Source organism: Cetorhinus maximus, chromosome 10 (genome assembly GCF_964194155.1).
Source record: "Cetorhinus maximus chromosome 10, sCetMax3.hap1.1, whole genome shotgun sequence".
In the NCBI taxonomy this organism is placed as follows: domain Eukaryota; kingdom Metazoa; phylum Chordata; class Chondrichthyes; order Lamniformes; family Cetorhinidae; genus Cetorhinus; species Cetorhinus maximus.
The window spans coordinates 126,503,139-126,523,910 of NC_135888.1; the positions used below are offsets into that span (position 1 = coordinate 126,503,139).

A 20,772-nucleotide genomic window follows, 5' to 3' on the forward strand; every position below is an offset into this window, starting at 1 on the left:
ACGGGAACATTTTTTTCCAATCTACTCTGTCCAGACACCCTCATCATTTTAAATGCCTCTTATCAAATCTCCCCTTCAGTCTTCTCTTCCAAAAGGAGAACAGCCCCAGCTTGGTCAATCTATCCACACGCCTGCAGTTCCTCATCCCTCCTGTATTTCCCATTTTCCTGAACCTTTTCTGCACCCTCCTCTAATGCCATCACATGCTTCCTAAAGTGTGGGCTCCAGAACTGGACACGATACTCCAGTTGAGGCTGAACCAGTGTTTTATATAGGTTTATCACAGCTTCATTGCTTTTATATTATTTATAAATCCAGCACACTTTATGCTTTATTAACCACTTTTGTCAACCTGCCCTGCCACCTTCAATGGTTTCTGTACATACACCCCCCAGGTCCCTCTGCTCTTGCTTCCTCCTTGTATCCTTTATTTTATATTGCCTTTCCTTGTTTTTCCCACCAAAATCAATCACTGTACACTTCTCTGCATGAAATTTCATCTGCCACTCGTCCGTCCATTCTACCAATCTATCCCTCTTGAAATGTATCGCTATCCTCCTCCTGGCTCTCAACACTTGCAACTTTTGAGTCATCTGTAAATCCTGAAGTTGTGTCCTATACGCCCAAGTCTAGAAAGTCCATGTACATCAACCGCATTATCATCAAAAACCTCAACTAGTTAGCTAAACACAATTTACCCTCAACAAATCTGTGCTGGCTTTCCTTAATTAATCCACGTCTGTCCAAGTGACCGTTAATTTTGTCCCAAGTTATTGTTTTTAGAGCTTTCTCTCCACTGAAGTTAAACTAACTGGCTTGTGGCTGCTGGGATTATTCTTGCACCCTTTTTCGAACAAGGGTGTCATATTTGCAATTCTCCAGTCCTCTGGCGCCCACCCCTGTATCTAAAGGGGATTGCAAAATTACAGCCAGTGCCTTCGCAATTTCCTCTTTTACCTCCCTCAGTATCCTCGGATGCATCTCACGTGGTCCTGGTGACTTATCAAACAGCACATGGGATGTAACCTTAGATCACAGATTGATGATTGGTTGGGAGCTGGGAGGTATGGAACAGGGATATTGGGAATGTGCTCTGATTGGCGGAATGTGACAAATGGTGCTCCCTAGTTATTTACACTGGAGCCTCGGCTTTTCACTATCTATATCAATAGTTTGGATAAAGGAATAGTTACATATCCAAGTTTGCAGATGGAAGCAAATTCTGAGGAAGAGAGAGCTGTGTAAATACCTCCACTACAAGGGACACCTCTGCGAGCGAGATGCGAAGATGGCAAACATTGACAGTGACAACTGGGAGACAGTCACTGGCTGCCATGACTTCTAGAGGCTGACTGTTTGGAAAGGCATTGGACGTGGCAAACAGAAACGAAAAGCTCAGCTGGCCAAAAAGAGGGCTAGAGAAAACAAAGGCCAGCGAATCATGCACCTTCCCAGCCCACTGTCTTCCGCTGCAGCAAAGGCGTTAGAGACTGCCATGCCAGAGTGTGGGGCTCCGAGTGTGGGGCCTGAGTGTGGGGCTCTGAGTGTGGGGCCTGAGCCACCCCAGGCAATGCTCAACACAGAGCCGACCGCCACGGAACAAACCACCATCTTAGAAGACAAAAGACCACCACGAGAATTCAGCTTTGGAATCAGAAAGCACATTTTCACACAAAGTAGCATTCTCTCCCACCTAATAATCTTTACAAGGTAAGAATATCAAGGCATATGGATTAAAGGTTGTTAACTGGAGTTGAGGTACAGATCAGCCATGATCTAAGTGAATGGTAAAACAGACCTGAGGAGCTGTGAACGGTCTCCTCCAGTCCTCACAAGGACAATGATGAAGAGGACAATGTTAGCAATAGAAAGGACAACTCGGTGGTTTTACAAGTCAGAGGGTGTTCCAGGAACATACAGAGCCATTGAAAGAATAGGTTTAGGTGAAAATCTAGGACAGTGCTTCCCAAACTATGGGTCGCAAACTCTGTTGGGGTCGCAGAAACAGCAGATAGGGTCCCGAGCTCCCCCTCCTCTGAGACTACTCCCTGCTTGGGCACTTAGGCCCAGGCAGGGTCTGGCCATGTCCCTGCCCTGCTCCTTTCCTAGTGTCTCTCCAAGGCATTGCAGAGGAGAGTGATGGACCTGGCAGGTCAGCAGGGTGACTTCATAAACGTTTTGCATAGGCTGCAAACCCAGAATAAGCAGCTATTGGTCCTGCATTTGCACCGAGCGGAGCCGCAGCTGTGGGGCTTCTCTCAGTTACAGGCCCAGATTAACGGCCGCCATCTTTATAGGGGGCAAACCGCAGCAGGGTGCATGTCTAGCCACCATCTTTATAGGTGGCAAAGTGCAGCAGGGTGCATGTCTAGCCACCATCTTTAAAGGGGGCAAAGTGCAGCAGGGTGCATGTCTAGCCACCATCTTTATAGGGGGCAAAGTGCAGCAGGGTGCATGTGTAGCCGCCATCTTTATAGGGGGAAAAGTGCGGCAGGGTGCATGTCTAGCCACCATCTTTATAGGGGGCAAAGTGCAGCAGGGTGCATGTCTAGCCACCATCTTTAAAGGGGGCAAAGTGCAGCAGGGTGCATGTCTAGCCACCATCTTTATAGGGGGAAAAGTGCAGCAGGGTGCATGTGTAGCCGCCATCTTTATAGGGGGAAAAGTGCGGCAGGGTGCATGTCTAGCCACCATCTTTATAGGGGGCAAAATGCAGCAGGGTGCATGTGTAGCTACCATCTTTATAGGGGGCAAAGTGCAGCAGGGTGCATGTGTAGCTACCATCTTTATAGGGGGCAAAGTGCAGCAGGGTGCATGTGTAGCCATCCTGTGCCAGGAAGTAGGAGAGGGGCTTCACCAAGTCTTCCATCACTGGGGAAAATGGGGAGCTTTACTGAAACCTACATAAGTACATGAAAAAATAACATTTTACAAAGTAGATTAAAATGCAGATTTTCATATTTATATGATGATCTATAATGTTCAAACTTTAATAATTATACACTGAATATTACTATGCTGCTTTATTGCTGTTTTGTTTTTGCTGGTGGCTGGGGTCACATTAATTTTCAAACGTTAAAAAGGGAACACATTGGAAAATAGTTTGGGAAGCAGTGATCTAGGATACGGCAGAATATTTGAAATGGTGGTTTCGGATCAGGCTTTACTAGCAATGGTGAGGATGGGTTATTAATAGCTGGATATAGGGTATACAAAAAGGGCCGTCAGTCCGAGCATTAGAAACAGGAGGGCCACTGATTTGACTTCGTCGGCAGGCAAGTCGCTAGAAGGGATTATTAGAGATCAGTGATTATCACGAAAGGGAAAGGGATATTACGCAAGTGTAAAAAAGCTAAAGAAACTGGAAATCGAAGAGCAAACAGTGAATTAATAAAACAGGGGAAGTGAGACGGAAATAGGTTCCAACAGGACAGGCGGCTGTGGCGCTATTTTTTTGTTTACCTGATGGGTTTCAGCGCCATCATCGCGTCGCGGCGTTTCTCCTTCTTCTTCAGTTCCGACTCGGCTGATTTAAGTTTATCCGGGACAAGCCGCAGCTTCGACTGCAGGTCATCGATGATGTCCTGTAACTCGGCCTCCGAGGGGAAAATGCGCTGGCAGACGGGGCAGCAGGGCTCGTTTTCCTCAGTTAGCTGGTTGATAAACTCTCTGTAGACGGCCGTCGCTCCGGAGAGCATAGCTGGAAAAACAGAAGGATCAAGAGATAAAAGGAACAAAACCCGGATTTTAGTTTTCAGGTAGAGATGCTGACTGGAGGGGGCGGGGGGTGGTCAGCGGAGCAGAGGGGAATTTAATTCCCCGTATCAGGCAGGAGGGTTCTTTTACCCCCCTTATTCCTCCATGAGATGTGGGCGTCACTGGCTAGGACAGCATTTGTGGCCTATGCCTAGCTGCCCTTGAACTGAGTGGCTCGCCAGCCATTTCAGGGGGTAGTTAAGAGTTAACCACATTGTTGTGGTTGATGCTGGTGCCTCTGGGTTTAAACTATTGCCATTGTGTGAGCGATAGGCTTTAATAGGCTGAAGTAAAGGTTTGATTTAAAACATTAAATTTCTGCCACAACGAAAGTTGACTGTGAAAAGAAGCTTCGCGCCTCTTGCTCACTTTGACACCGTAAAGTCTGACCTCTCTTTTTCACTGCCTCTAGGGCGAGATGGTGGTGTAGGGCCAATGCCGCTGCGCTGGTAATCCAGAGGCCCAGGCTAATGCCCTGGGGACACGTGGAATTTAAATTCAATTAACAAATCTGGAATAGTTAGCCTCAGTGAAGCTGTAATCGATTGTTGTAAAAACCCACCCGATTCACTCATGTCCTTTCTCTCCTTCCTTGAGGGAAGGAGATCTGCCATCCTCTACCTGGTCTGACCGACATGTAACTCACACAGCAGCAGTTTGCCAATGCTATGCAAAGTTATGTTTCTACGCAGCAGTTACCTGTTACATTGTCTCCAAAAATACAGGACGAAGCATAGAAAAAAAAAGTGATATAATTAATTGCCTGCCTACAGGATGTGTGTCTTTTTTTTCCAAATAGGAGTTGATTCCCATTACCCAATATCTGACAATGTAGTGGTTTAAACCCAGCGGCCACACCATCTCCTTGCAATTGGAACTGCACACTTGTGTCTTTTGTCCACTTCATCAACTTCCCTGAAGGTGGAACAGCAAAACACATGAGGCAATGTAATGTAATGTGATAGAGAGTGGCAAAACATCAGCGGAGAGCTTTGACTTCAGCTTCTTATCCAATATCTTCTGAACTCAGTATGGACAAACAAGCATCAGATATGGAATACACGAGATGTGTAATGCTAGAGGAGGCTGCAGAGTTGGGGAGTAGCAAAATCCTGCAGTGATTTAAACACAAGGTCAGCACTTTGAATTTGAACCAATGAGGAGCCAGGAACTAACGTAGGTCAGCAAGAACAAGGGTTTTGGGAAAGGGAACTAAAGTTTACAGAGGGTGGTGTATGGAAGGTCAAAGGATTGAACATCTGAATGCACGAGACTATCTGTGGCAGTGGCCAAGCAGAGGACGGCGAAGGTGGCCAGGATACAAAGATTGTGTTAAGGCAGTGGATGATCCCTTTGTTCTTCCCAGCACAGAGTTGGAGGGAATTGGAGCCAAATTACTAGTTGACAGGCATCAGTCTGACAATACAGAGACAGCCGAGAGATTGTAAGGTATTGAATGGAGCTGGGTGTCAGCAGCATAAATATGAAGTTGACCCCATGTCTGTGGACAATGCTGGCAAGAGGAAGGGCGCATACCAAAGAGAAGATTGGGTCAAGGATGGGTCCATGGGTGCTGGAAGGGGTGGAAGCGGTCTCTCAAGGTGATGGCGTGGATTGGAAGAGAACTATTGGTTGAGATGATCCAGCTCCTCATTGGGTAGGTAAGAATGGAACCAAACAAGGTCAGCTCCACGAAGGTGAAGATCTGAAGAAAAACACAGAAAAGGGAATGGGTGGCTTGGCCATCTCAGAGGGGGCAAAGAAGTTGAGAAGGGATAAAACAGAGTCAGGTCACAGGGAATGCTGTTTGTGGCTCTGGTGTTCCTATGTGGTGCTAAAGGGGAACATCACATTAGAGGGACTCAAACCGGGAACTGCTGGAGAGATCTGGTAGGTGAGAACATGTCCAAAGACTTTGAAGAAAACAAAAGCTTTGGAAATGGGTCAGTAATTGACAAGGACAGGACAGCTAAGCCGTTTACTTTTCGAGAGGGGTGATGATGGAGTTTTGAAGGGGGGAGGGGTAGAATTTGAGGAGAGGGAGCTATTTATAACCTCAACCAGCGTGGAGTCTGAGGATAGGAGTTTCAAGTCAGGAGGTCAATGGAAATAGGCTTGAGGAAGGAAAGGGTGAGTCTCATGAATGATTTAGGATGGTAGACAGCTGTGTCAGAGGAGAGTAAGGCTTGCTAAGATTGATATGGTCTATTCAGATCTGGTGATGGGCTACTATGCCAATTGTGCAATAAATATGCTCAAATCTGCATCCCTTAGACCAGAGGCATTGGCAATGTGGCAGATCAGGGAGTACAACTGAGACAGAAGACAGTAAAAGGTTCTACTGAGAATAAGGGCTAAGGCGGTGGCAATGGGAAGTTGAAAAAAAAGTAATAGTTGCAGAGGAATTGCAGTTAATAAAGCCTAAACAGCTTGAAGTTGACTGAGCAAGCATTTTTAAACCCGAGGCAAATGCAGAGGGAGGTAAAGTGTAGAGGGATCAGAATAGGTGGGTGATGAAAAATTGGAGGAGGTAGCTGGAGAAGACACAGTCAGAGATTGGAACCACGGGAGTAAAGAGAGTAAGAGAGATGGTGAAGTCAGGGGGTGGCCACTGTTATGGTCAGGAGAGTCATTCACTGTAGAGGCTGAGGGAGGAAAGGATAGCTATCTTAGCAAGAACCTTGGGCTAAGATATGGGTAAGGAGATTGGTAGTTAGTAAATATTTTGAAGCAAAGGGGAGAGACATGGAACAGGGCTCAGTGCTTGATGGAGAAGAAGATGCCAGCCAAGGAGGGAGAGAAGCAAAGGGGAAGCTTGGTGAGAAAGGCCATGTGACCCTTGTGGTGGTCTGAGCCAAAAAGATGGTGGAAACTATGAAAAAATGGGCAGGTATTAATAAGAGGCATGGTTTCACCATCCAGTCACCAAATTTCAGTCCGATGCAGGAAGTCAATAGAGAGTCACGCTCAACAAAGTCACGGGTGACAAGGAATCAGTTCCTATCCTCACCTCTTTGCTTTGAGGTCTTTTCGATGTCATCCTGAAGTTTATACAGGTCACTCTCAAAATCCTGGCCTCCACACACATCAAAGAGCTTTTCCTCAGAGTCAGAGAGTTGCCGTTCTTTTCTTCTCAGTCCATCAGTTGTGTGATTTTTGTTCTGGTCTGCTGAAGCCAACTCCTTACTAAAAATTTCAGAAAAAATAATTAATGTAAAATCTAACAGGAATTTATGTAGTAGCACAGTGGTCTCAACCTTCATCTCTTTCCTCCATTTAAATTGGGAATCCTGGCTATGAATCAAGTACTAAGAGGCCTTCGGGGTGAGAAGTTTGCCAATTCTGTCAAGGGTACTCGGCCTGAAATAGAGTGAATGGGTAAATAAGATTTAAAAGGGGTGATAGCGGAAACAGGTGGGTATACATATCAGGAAAGGATCAACAGCTGAGCCTCTTCTGAGGCGGCTGAGGGGTGACCTAATAGAGGTCTTTAAAATTATGAAACGTTTTGACAGAGTGGATGGAGAGAGAATGTTTCCTCTGGACGGGAAAAGCATAATTAGAGACCATCAATATAAGATGGTCAAGAAGAAATCCAATAAGGCGGTTCAGAAGAAACTTCCTTCCCCAAAGAGTGGTAAGGATTTGAAACTCGCTACCACAGGGAATGAACAGCATAGACGCATTTAAGGAGAAACCAGACAAGCATTTCAGGGAGACGGAAGGGAGATTGGTAGATTTAGTTGAGGAAAGATGGAAGGAGACTTGAGTGCAGCATAAACACTGGCATGGACTAGTTGGGCTGAATGGCCTCCTCCTGTGCTGTGTATCCTATGTAATCCCAAGCAATAAACTATCTTTTTTCCATTGGTTGTTAAATAAGTAGTTATTTTTTTTAAACAAGTACTGACTGGTCTGTTTTGATTAGCAGCTACTTATTATTTGGGTATAATATTTCAAATGGTGCAGTGTGATTTTTCACTGACAATTTAAAAGTGATTGAATTGCCTATTTGTGCTACTCTTGTTAGGAGTGAATTTAATTGCAAGAGCAAAGCAAAGGGAGAAGGCAGTAGAAGGTTTTCCACTGTAGTGTGGTTGGCTTGAAACCAAATTTCTGAATCCATTTATTATGCACAGCAGCCGAAAATAGTGGTGTGTGGGAACGTCTGAAGCGATGTAATAGATACACAACGCTGGTTACCTGTGACAACGCTGGTTACCTATGTCAACGCTGGTTACCTATGACAATGCTGGTTACCTATGACAACGCTGGTTACCTATGACACGGACCACAACAGAGATATATCAGGTGAATCCCAAAGGCACCATGGTCCAAGCAAAAAAAATGAAAGGAGAAAAAAAAGCAAGGGATAGACAAATCTTTTCTACGATAGGAGTCCTAAATGACCCTGTTATCTCCTAGTGGGCAGGTAAGAAGTATAACAGAGCAGGCACAAGCAGAGTGAACTGTCTCAAGTCCTAATTCATGTGGGAATCACTTGCATTGGAAACAATCAAGCTGAAATTTGGACGAGTTAGGCATTAGAATAAAGTTGCAGGACCTAATCATTTAGAGCAATAATTTCAGGATTGCTCCCCATTTAAGGCCAGTTGGGGGAAGATTAGACACAATAATGTGAGGCTTGATTGATGGGGTTGAAAGAAGGGTTTCAGATTCCTGGAGCATTGGGATGAGCTCTGGGGTAGCAAGAAGCTCTAAAGGCAGAATGGACTTCAACCGAGCTAATCTGTAAAGCACCAATATCCTTGCAGGAGGTAAGAACAGCAGTTGGGGGTATTTAAAGGTTGAAGTCTCAGGCAAATGTTGGAGTGTGTGTGTAAGGGGCAAAGAGTAAAGAAAATGAAAGGGCAAAACAATTTAAACTAGTAAGCTCAGGAAAGGGGCTGCTGTGTATAGACACAAACACCAGAGCAGACGAGAGAGTTATTAAGCAGTAGGAGAGCAAAGAATTTAAAAAAAAAATTGACAAGGCATTCAGAGGATAATGAATTGTTAGACCATTAGAAATAAAGTTGGGAAACTACAGACATTAAAGAGACATAAGGTAAGTGTGGCAGAAGCTTAGTTTCTCAGGGCGAGAATCCACGCAAAATATTCCTGTCTATAAAAATCCGAGAGAGAGGTATGGTGGAGGCTTTATTGATTAAAGACGCAATTGTTGCCAAACAGAGAAAAACTATTTTAATTGATAATGTTTGGAGAGTCTGTCTGCGTATATTGGGAGAATGTTCTTGAATACTGAATATCACTGGTCTCTCTCTGTAGAGTAAACTTTGATCATTCTAAGATTTGTCGACAATTTCAGCGATTTGCAGGAGGCACCGTGATGAAATAAGGAGGAAGTTGCATGACAAAATGACACGAATCAAGGCTCATCAATATGGGTTTATCGGAGTAGAGTTCACATGTGGTTAATGTGACCGCTCTTCAAGCAAATACTGAACATGTAGACAGAGAGAAGCTGTGGGTTTGATTTTTTTAGCCTTTTAAAAGCTTGGATAAAACAGTACATGGGCGACTTATTAAGATTAAACACCATGATATTAAGTGTGAAGTGGCAGCAAAGATAGAGGAATTTCATCTTTCCCGTTTCCCACAATAGCCAACACGATGTCTGCCTAAAGTGACATTGTCAATGTGTGCCGATGGTTTTGCGCCACAGGTTCATGCCTACTCGGAACTAGATTGAGGCGAAACAAACTATTTTTGCATAAAACCCTCATAATCAGCAAAGATGTTCACCCCATTAGTCTGGGAAGGGGGATTTGAACCCAGCTTTAACAAGTGTTGTTTATTCCAGTAAACCACCCAGTCCCTGTTATTGAAACATCTATGAATTAATAACCTAGAAATTCCATTGGGCAGGTTTCACAGAATGGTAGAGAACACAAATACATTCTCTCCCAATAGACACACCTGTATAAAACATTACAGAGGGTTTGTCACTTGAACTTCCTATTTAATCTCATAACGCAGGGAACCCCAGATGCCAGCAGGTAGAACCAGTGAGAACCTCATGTTGCATATTGCTCAACACTGCCACCAGCTGGCCCTCTTTGTTCCTGCACAGAGGGTGGCAGGACATTCAGCTATATCATCTATGACAGATATAGGCACTATGCCATGTGGGCAGAAGTCTTCTGAAACTGACCCTGGTGATTATGCAAAGTGGAGGCGATCTGGAAAGTCTACGACACACCAGCAAAGATTTTCCAGAGAACGCATGCACGTACCAACAACCATGGTGCGGCAAGCAGATAACTCAATGTTTCAACAGTGCAGTTCCTGGTCATATATCCCAGAGACCGAGCTGCAGAGTACTTCATTTTTGGTGTTCACTTTAGGTAAAGCACACCTCAGACTTTTGCAAAAATTTACAATATCCATTGACCAGAAACTGAACTGGACTAGCAATATAAGTATGGTGGCTACAAGAGCAGGTCAGAGACTTGGAATCCTGCGGCAAGTATCTCACCAAAAGCCTGTCTACCATCTACAAGGCACAAGTCAGGAGTGTGATGGAATACTCCCCGCTTTGCCTGGAGGAGTGCAGCTCCAACATCACTCAAGAAGCTCGACTCCTTCTAGGACAAAGGTTGATTGGCATCCTACAATAAACATTCACTCCTCCACCACTGACGCACAGTGGCAGCAGTGTGTACCATCTACAAGATGCACTGCAGTAACTCACCAAGGCTCCTTTGCCAGCACCTTTCAAACCTGCGACCTCTACCAGCTAGAAAGACAAGGGCAGACACATGGGAACACCACCACCTACAAGTTCCCCTCAAAGTTACACACCATCCTGACTTGGAACTATATTGTCATTCCTTCACTGTCACTGGGTCAACATCCTGGAACTCCCTACCTAAAAGCGCTGTGAGTGTACTACGCATGGACTGCAGCGGTTCAAGAAGGCAGCTCACCACCACCTTCTCAAGGGCAATTAGGGACGGGCAATAAATGCTGGCCTGGCCAGTGAAGCCCACGTCCCATGAATGAAAAATGGAGATTTCTGATTTCCAATCTGCTCTAGAAATATCTAATTTCACAGAACGTGGAAAGTTAATGCTATGTGACTTCAACTGCACCAAGGGATAGATGTATTACCTGAGCAGTACAACTTTTGTTCCTGTCAGTGATTTAATTACTTGAAAACATGGAACTAATTGTTTTTCTGTGTGGGACGCACAAGGGTTTAAATAGGAGATTTCCCATTTGTATTGCCTCTGATGAACAAGCAAAAAGAACTTGCATTAGGTGGGACCTTTCACAACTTCAGCATGTCCCAAAGCTCTTTGTCATTAATGAAGTCATTTCCTTTGGAAGCGTAGTCACTGTTGTAACGTAGGAAACCTGGCAAGCAATTTGTGCACAGCAAGATCCCAAGCTAGCTGCTGTCATTAGCTGGCAGGGCGATATGTTGCAGATACAGCTTTAGCAGGAAGGTACATGCTGCTGCAAACGAGAGTAGTGTATGGTTCACTTTAATGGCACTACAGCTCAAATCCTTTAGGCAGGAAACATTTTTCCTCGGTATGTTTGTTCACTGAATGCTGAGACTGTACAAAAAGAAAGGAAAAGTACAAATTCCAGAAATCCGGAACAAAAGTACAGCAAGTCAGTCAGCATCTGTGGAACAGAGCAGATCATAGCATTATAGAATTGTGACATTACAGAAAGAGGCCATTCAGCCCAGCATGCCTGTGCAACTCACATTGCAACTCACCTATTCCCACTCCCCTATCCTGTTTCCCTGTCACCCTGCAAGTACTTTTTCTCTTCAGACAATTATCCAATTCCCTTTTGAAAGCAATTGAGTCTGTCTCCAACACACTCTCAGGCAGTGTATTCCACACTGAATCTGTCTCCAACACACTCTCAGGCAGTGTATTCCACACTGAATCTGTCTCCAACACACTCTCAGGCAGTGTATTCCACACTGAATCTGACTCCAACACACTCTCAGGCAGTGTATTCCACACTGAATCTGCCTCCATCGCACTCTCAGGCAGTGTATTCCACACTGAATCTGTCTCCAACACACTCTCAGGCAGTGTATTCCACACTGAATCTGTCTCCAACACACTCTCAGGCAGTGTATTCCACACTGAATCTGTCTCCAACACACTCTCAGGCAGTGAATTCCACACTGAATCTGTCTCCAACACACTCTCAGGCAGTGTATTCCACACTGAATCTGCCTCCATCACACTCTCAGGCAGTGCATTCCACACTGAATCTGTCTCCAACACACTCTCAGGCAGTGTATTCCACACTGAATCTGCCTCCATCGCACTTGCAGGCAGTGTATTCCACACGGAATCTGCCCCATCGCACTCTCAGGCAGTGTATTCCACACTGAATCTGTCTCCATCGCACTCTCAGGCAGTGTATTCCACACTGAATCTGTCTCCAACGCACTCTCAGGCAGTGCATTCCACACTGAATCTGTCTCCAACACACTCTCAGGCAGTGTATTCCACACTGAATCTGTCTCCATCGCACTCTCAGGCAGTGTATTCCACACTGAATCTGTCTCCAACACACTCTCAGGCAGTGTATTCCACACTGAATCTGTCTCCAACACACTCTCAGGCAGTGTATTCCACACTGAATCTGTCTCCAACACACTCTCAGGCAGTGTATTCCACACTGAATCTGTCTCCAACACACTCTCAGGCAGTGTATTCCACACTGAATCTGCCTCTATCGCACTCTCAGGCAGTGTATTCCACACTGAATCTGTCTCCAACACACTCTCAGGCAGTGTATTCTCACTGAATCTGTCTCCAACTCACTCTCAGGCAGTGTATTCCACACTGAATCTGTCTCCAACACACTCTCAGGCAGCAGGCAGTGTATTCACACTGAATCTGCCTCTATCGCACTCTCAGGCAGTGTATTCCACACTGAATCTGTCTCCAACACACTCTCAGGCAGCAGGCAGTGTATTCACACTGAAGCTGCCTCTATCGCACTCTCAGGCAGTGTATTCACACTGAATCTGCCTCTATCGCACTCTCAGGCAGTGTATTCCACACTGAATCTGTCTCCAACACACTCTCAGGCAGTGTATTCCACACTGAATCTGTCTCCAACACACTCTCAGGCAGTGTATTCCACACTGAATCTGTCTCCAACACACTCTCAGGCAGTGTATTCCACACTGAATCTGTCTCCAACGCACTCTCAGGCAGTGTATTCCACACTGAATCTGTCTCCAACACACTCTCAGGCAGTGCATTCCACACTGAATCTGTCTCCAACACACTCTCAGGCAGTGTATTCCACACTGAATCTGTCTCCATCGCACTCTCAGGCAGTGCATTCCACACTGAATCTGTCTCCAACACACTCTCAGGCAGTGTATTCACACTGAATCTGTCTCCAACACACTCTCGGGCAGTGTATTCCACACTGAATCTGCCTCTATCGCACTCTCAGGCAGTGTATTCACACTGAATCTGTCTCCAACACACTCTCAGGCAGTGTATTCCACACTGAATCTGTCTCCAACACACTCTCAGGCAGTGTATTCCACACTGAATCTGTCTCCATCGCACTCTCAGGCAGTGTATTCCACACTGAATCTGTCTCCAACACACTCTCAGGCAGTGTATTCACACTGAATCTGTCTCCAACTCACTCTCAGGCAGTGTATTCCACACTGAATCTGTCTCCAACACACTCTCAGGCAGCAGGCAGTGTATTCACACTGAATCTGTCTCCAACACACTCTCAGGCAGTGTATTCCACACTGAATCTGTCTCCAACACACTCTCAGGCAGTGTATTCCACACTGAATCTGTCTCCATCGCACTCTCAGGCAGCAGGCAGTGTATTCACACTGAATCTGCCTCTATCGCACTCTCAGGCAGTGTATTCCACACTGAATCTGTTTCCAACACACTCTCAGGCAGTGTATTCACACTGAATCTGTCTCCATCACACTCTCAGGCAGTGCATTCCACACTGAATCTGTCTCCAACACACTCTCAGGCAGTGTATTCACACTGGATCTGTCTCCAACACACTCTCAGGCAGTGTATTCCACACTGAATCTGTCTCCAACACACTCTCAGGCAGTGTATTCCACACTGAATCTGTCTCCAACACACTCTCAGGCAGTGTATTCCACACTGAATCTGTCTCCAACACACTCTCAGGCAGTGCATTCCACACTGAATCTGTCTCCAACACACTCTCAGGCAGTGTATTCCACACTGAATCTGCCTCCAACACACTCTCAGGCAGTGTATTCCACACTGAATCTGTCTCCATCGCACTCTCAGGCAGTGTATTCACACTGAATCTGTCTCCATCGCACTCTCAGGCAGTGCATTCCACACTGAATCTGTCTCCAACACACTCTCAGGCAGTGTATTCACACTGAATCTGTCTCCAACACACACTCAGGCAGTGTATTCACACTGAATCTGTCTCCAACACACTCTCAGGCAGCAGGCAGTGTATTCACACTGAATCTGTCTCCAACACACTCTCAGGCAGCAGGCAGTGTATTCACACTGAATCTGTCTCCAACACACACTCAGGGAGTGTATTCACATTGAATCTGTCTCCAACACACTCTCAGGCAGCAGGCAGTGTATTCACACTGAATCTGTCTCCAACACACTCTCAGGCAGCAGGCAGTGTATTCACACTGAAGCTGCCTCCATCGCACTCTCAGGCAGTGTATTCCACACTGAATCTGTCTCTATCGCACTCTCAGGCAGTGTATTCCACACTGAATCTGCCTCCATCGCACTCTCAGGCAGTGTATTCCACACTGAATCTGTCTCCAACTCACTCTCAGGCAGTGTATTCCACACTGAATCTGTCTCCAACACACTCTCAGGCAGTGTATTCCACACTGAATCTGTCTCCATCGCACTCTCAGGCAGTGTATTCCACACTGAATCTGTCTCCAACACACTCTCAGGCAGTGTATTCCACACTGAATCTGCCTCCATCGCACTCTCAGGCAGTGTATTCCACACTGAAGCTGCCTCCATCGCACTCTCAGGCAGTGTATTCCACACTGAATTTATCTCCATCGCACTCTCAGGCAGTGTATTCCACACTGAATCTGTCTCCAACACACTCTCAGGCAGTGTATTCCACACTGAATTTATCTCCATCGCACTCTCAGGCAGTGTATTCCACACTGAATCTGTCTCCAACACACTCTCAGGCAGTGTATTCCACATTGAATTTGTCTCCATCGCACTCTCAGGCAGTGTATTCCACACTGAATGTGTCCATCGCACTCTTGGGCAGTGCATTCCACATTCTGATCGCTTGCTGCGCAAAAGAAATTTCCCTCATGCCGCTGCCACTTCTTTTTGCCATTCACCTTGAATCGGTGTGCTCCGCTTCTTGACCTTTCCGGCAATGGGAACAGTTCCTCCCAATCTCCTCTGTCCGGGCCTCCCATGATTTTGAGCACCTCTATCAAATCTCCTCTCAATCTTCTCCCAAGGAGATCCCCAGCTTTTCCAATTTACCTACATAACCGAAGTCCCTCATTCCTGGGATCATTCTTAGAATTCCTTTTTTGCACCCTCTCTCAAGACTTCATACCCTTCCTAAAATGTGGTGTCCAGGACTGATCACAATATTGCAGTTGAGGCCGAGCCAGTGTTTTATGAAGGTTCAGAACAGCTTCCTCTGCTTTTGTGCTCTGTGCCTGTATTTATAATCCCATATGCCATATGCCTGTCTCAACCTATCTTGCCACCTTCAATGATTTGTACACATGTACCTCCAGGTCTGTCAGATCCTGCACCGCCATTAGGGATTGGAGCCTTTTTAAAAACTTCACACTTCTTTGTACTGAATTTCATCTGCCGTGTGTCTGCCCATTCCACTAGCCTGTCTATGTCCTCTTGAAGTCTATCACTAGTCACCTCACACTTCACAATACCTGTATGTCATCTGTCAATACCGAAATTGTGCCATGTCTAGGTTATTTACGTAGATTATGAGAAGCAGTGCTCCCATCCCTGGGGAATCCGACTACATACCTTCCACCAGTCTGAAAGACAACCATTCACCGCCACCCTATGTTTACTGTCACTCAACCAATTTCATACCCACGGGCTTCAACTTTGCTGACAAATCTGTTGTGTGGCATTTTATCAAATGCTTTTCGGAAGTCCATGTACACCAGATCACCCATTCCTGTTAACTCATCAAAAAGCTCACGTTAGGTAAACATGATTTCACCTGAACAAATCTGTGCTGGCTTTCGTTGATTAGTGCACATTTGTCCAAATTACTGTTAAATTTTGTCCTGGGTTATCACTTCTCAAAGCTTCCCCACCATCGAGGTAAAACTGACTGGCCTTTAGCTGCTGGGTTTATCCTTCGCCACTTTGTTTTTTTGAATTGGGTGTAAACATTTGCAACTCTCCAGTCCTCTGGCACCATCCCTGTATCTAAGGAGAACTGGAAGATTATGGCCAGTGCCTCCACAATTTCCATCCTCAATTCCCTCAGTGTCCCTGATGCATCTGATTCAGCCGAATGACTTATCAATTTTTAAGTACAGCCAGCCTTTCTAATGCCTTCTCTTTGTTAATTTTTAGTGTGTCCAGTGTCTCAACTACCTCCGCTTTTACTGTGTCTTTGGCAATATCTTCTCTCTTGGTAAAGGCAGATGCCAAGCATTCATTTAGTACCTCAGCTATATTGCTGCCTCCAAGCTTAAATCCCCTGCTTGCTCCCTAATTGGTCCCACTTCTTCTGTTAGCGCCGTTTTACTATTTATATGCCGACAGGAAACTTTTGGATTCTCTTCGTTAGCTGTCAGTCTCTTCTCATACCCTCTCTTTGCTTCTCTTATTTGATTTTTCAATTCCCCTCTGAACCTTCTATATTGAGCCTGATTTGCAATTATATTAACGGCCTGACATCTGACACAGGCACCTTTTTTCTGCTTCATCTCACTGTCTCTTTCATCGTCCAAGGAGTTCTAGCTTTGTTCCTTACCCAACAACCAGATGGAAATGTACCTCAGCTGCTCCTTTAAAAGCAGTCCATTGTTCAGTTATATTTTTGCCTGGAAGCAGTACCAACAGGAAGGAAGTTAAAGCCAAAAGCCATGTAGCTGGCAGACATAAAGAACTCCAAGCAGGAAAGCTGGTGAGTGAAGGCACTCAGCACACACACATAGACACAAAGAGAAAGCAGGGAGAGACAGACAGAACAACACAGAGTTCTTGAGAAGAATAAGCAAATCGCTTTCAGGAAGAGGTCAGTTTTTCTGTTTGGCAGAAGAGGGGACAGGAACTCTTGTAGGCACTGTGCAAGCTGGCTAAAAAGGTCAAAAACATGGAAAGCAGTGTGAATAGCAGAGACCCTAGCTTTTCCTGAAAGAGGCCAAACCATGAACCGGGGCATCATTGGCTGGTCGGTTGAAAAGGAACTCTGGTAAGCTACACCATCAGGACTGTCGTGACCCAAGGAAGAGAGGATTCACAGAAGCGTGCCTTGCTGATAATTGTACCTGTGAAATTCAAAAGGTGAAAGCTTTTGTCAGATATGACTCCTGACCTACTCTGCATGAATAAAGAACAGCATGTTGTGGATGTGCAGCTACATATGGCCACAGTTTAACGGGGAGGGGTGCGGGTCCTTGTCCTGTAAGACGTATCCTTATTGTATCGATTATTTAAAGTGAAATTTACATTTTTATTTCAAGTATCATTCATCTGTTAATTCATGATAAATTTACATTGATTCTGATTGTGTTGCAGTAGACGTTACAAAAGACAAAATCTTGTTGGCAATTCCTTCTTTGGGGGCTCATTTGGTAAATATGGTTATTTTGGTTTACGGTTTCCCAGTGGGGATCGTAACACCATAGCCAACCCAAGCCTAATGATACAATGATCACTGTTGCCTTATGACACTTGACCACTTGTCACACCTTATTCCCCAGAATCAGATCCAGTGATGTCTCCTTCCTTGTTGGACTGGAAACATTCTATTCCAGAAAATTATCCTGAATAACCAACGTCAGGCAGATTATAAATAGTATGGGGGATATCACACAGCTGCGCTTGACCCCGGCCTGGAGTTTGAAGGTGTCTGTTTCAGATCTCCCACTCAAGTTGCAGTCCTATTGTCGTGAAGTAATGGCAGGATTGTGGAGATGTTTCTTGTGCACCCAAATCCAGAGAAGCTTGCGATTTCCTGAGTGAAATTGCTTTGGTCAGGTCGATGAATGTAATGAAGTGTTCCTGTTGTTGTTCTTGGCATTTGCCTAGGATTTGTCTGGCAACAAAGAGCATGTCGGAGGTTCCTCTAAAAGGTCTCACACTGTCTCCGGAAGGAATTCCTCAGCCACAGCAAGTAGACAATTTAGGAGAATTGTCCTAAGGAGAATGCGTGTCAGGATTTTCCCAATGGACAAAAAGGAGACACCTTGATAGTTTCCACAGCATGATTCATCTCCCTTCTTGTATCAGTGACACACAAGAGCACTAAAGAAATTCCAGCTTCATTGCTAGTGTCCTTCTTGAAGCCGGCTCCAAAACATTCAAGCAAAACCCTTGCAAAATCAGCTTCAATGGACGAGGCACGGTCAGGATAGCCGAGATGTGTCTTCCCCCGCCAGGTCCTGTTTTCTCAATTCTCAAATGGCCAGCGTTCCAGGAGAGGACAACGAAAATGCTTCAAAGATACGATGAAGGTTCTCCCTGAAGTGCGGCAGCATTGGCATTAATGAATGGGAGGAGTTCGCTATCAATTGATCAAAATGCGACTTGTCCATTGAGCTGCATCAAGCTTTGGGTCACAATGCCTTAGTGATGAGGCAGAGTGGCAGCAGAGAAGGAAAAAGGAGGAAACAAATCCTACACTCCAGATCCCACTGCCTCGTGGGACATTGTGGATCTCTGGGCACGTGGGACACGAGTCGAGAATCAGCCTGTTCAGTCTCATGAAGACCCTTAGCAGAAACTCACAACCTTATGTCGACATCACCCTCAAATTGAGGGACAGGCAGTGACGACGGTCCTGAATAAACTCAGCTCCCTTTTTGTCCTCTGCACTATTACTATTGCAGTCTATATTAGGGTAATTAAAGTCCCCCATTATAACATTCTATAGTTCTTGCATCTCTCTTATTTACTTGCAAACTTGTTTTCTTATATTATTCCCACTAGCTGGTGGCCAATGGATTACACCTAGCAGTAGAATGGTAGCTCTATTGTATCTTAACTCTATTCAAACAGATTTTGTCCTTGACGCCTCTAGGGCATCCTCTCTCTCCAGCATCCTCTCTCTCCACTCTCTCCAGCATCCTCTCTCTCCAGCAGTCCAGTAACCTCCTTTAACTGAAACCACCACCCCTCCTCCTCCTTTCTTTCCTTCCTTATCTTTCCTGAACATTCGGCTTCCAGGAAAATTTAGTATCAGTCTTGTTCTCCTTTGAGTCAGGTCTCCTTTATCACAACGACATCATATTTCCATGTAACTATCTGAAGCTCACCAACTATATTTACCACACTCTCTGCATTCACATACATGCGCAGTAAACTGAATTTAGGCCGATTGCATTTCCTCTTACACTGACCGCACCTAATGCCTTACTATTTCTTACTCTAGTGCAATCTAGCAGTCTCTCAATTCTTTGTGCACCTTGTTTTTCCTCTCCAATGTTACGTCCTGGTTCTCATTGCCCCGCCAAGTTTAAACCCTCCTCAATAGCACTAGCAAACTGCCCATCAAGGCCATCAGTCTTAGCTCTGTTCAGGTGCAACCTGTCCACCCTGTAAAGATCCCATCTCCCCCAAAACGTGCATCAATGTTTCAGGGATCTAAAGCTCTCCTTCCTGCACCATCTCTCCAACCATGCATTTATCTGCTCTATCCTACTTCTATACTCACGAGCTCATGGCACCAGGAGTAATCCGGAGATTGCTATCTTTGGGAACCTGCTTGTTAGCTTCCTTCCACATCCCTAAAATCTGCCTGCAATACCTCATCCCTTTTCAATGTAGGTCGTTGGTACTAATATGGGTCATGACCATTGATTGTTTACCCACTCCCCTCAGGGTGCTCTGCAGCCGTTCAGTGACATCCTTGACTCTGGCACCAAAAAGACATCATACCATCCTGGGTTCACATCTGTGTCCACAGAAATGCCTGTCTGTTCCCCTTACTATTGAATCTGCCAGGGGGTTCTCTACCATGGTCTACCGCAAGCCTACCTTCACTGGTCAATATACGCGTTGGGGTTCTTATAGTTCCATGCGTTATAAGGTTGGTTTTAGTGGCAACTTCGTAAATCGGGCCTGAGCCATTTGCTCGCCATGCAAGCTTGATGCTGAAATAGGGCATCAAAGGCATCCTGCAGGATAATGGCTACCCTGATCAGATCATTTTGCGCTGTATATCGTGCAAACTCAGGAACGGGCCTAAGGCCGTCACTTTTGCCCCTGAAGAGTGCCCAGTCTACCTCAGACTACCCTGGAAGGGCAAGGTATCTCAAAAACTTGAGCAACAGGTGAAGCTAGCCGTTTTATACGGGTACTGTGCAGTAGTAGCACGAGTGGTATTCGCCACTAACAGGATGCTGCCGTCAAGCCAAAAAGACGTACTGCCTACCGCACAAATGAGTAATGTGGTAGATGATTTTCAGTGCCAGTGTGATGCTAGTTATGTAGGCTGTACATCCCAGAGAATGGCGGAGCGTATCAAACAACATGTCATTTCCGTTGTTCACAATGGACAAGGTACAGACTGTACCGAATTAGCCTGTGCTCGCAAAATTCAAAACACAGTGTCCAACATTAGATGTGATTCCGCGATTGGACAACATTTGCTAAATAATCCTCAGTGTGCTAAGAATTACACTGAAAACCAATTTAAGATTGTCAGTGTGGTGCACTTGTGTGTACTGGAAGCTACATTATATTAATACACAGGGCCCTGTTCTTTGCAGACAGGAAGAACAAGTACACACATTGTACCTGTTTC

The 20,772-nt window shown here is 45.4% G+C and overlaps 1 protein-coding gene across 3 annotated transcripts in view; it reads right to left on the reverse strand.

The window, feature by feature from the left end:
- The window catches only part of rad50 (RAD50 homolog, double strand break repair protein), a 175,668-nt gene that overhangs the window by 69,545 nt on the left and 85,351 nt on the right, over positions 1-20,772 (reverse strand). For all 3 annotated transcript variants that reach the window (XM_078551113.1, XM_078551114.1, XM_078551115.1), the window contains exons 13-14: positions 6,767-6,942; positions 3,463-3,700 (exon numbers count right to left, since the gene is read on the reverse strand). In XM_078551113.1, coding sequence (XP_078407239.1) covers positions 3,463-3,700; positions 6,767-6,942 — 414 coding nt within the window. The remainder of the gene's footprint in view (positions 1-3,462; positions 3,701-6,766; positions 6,943-20,772) is intronic.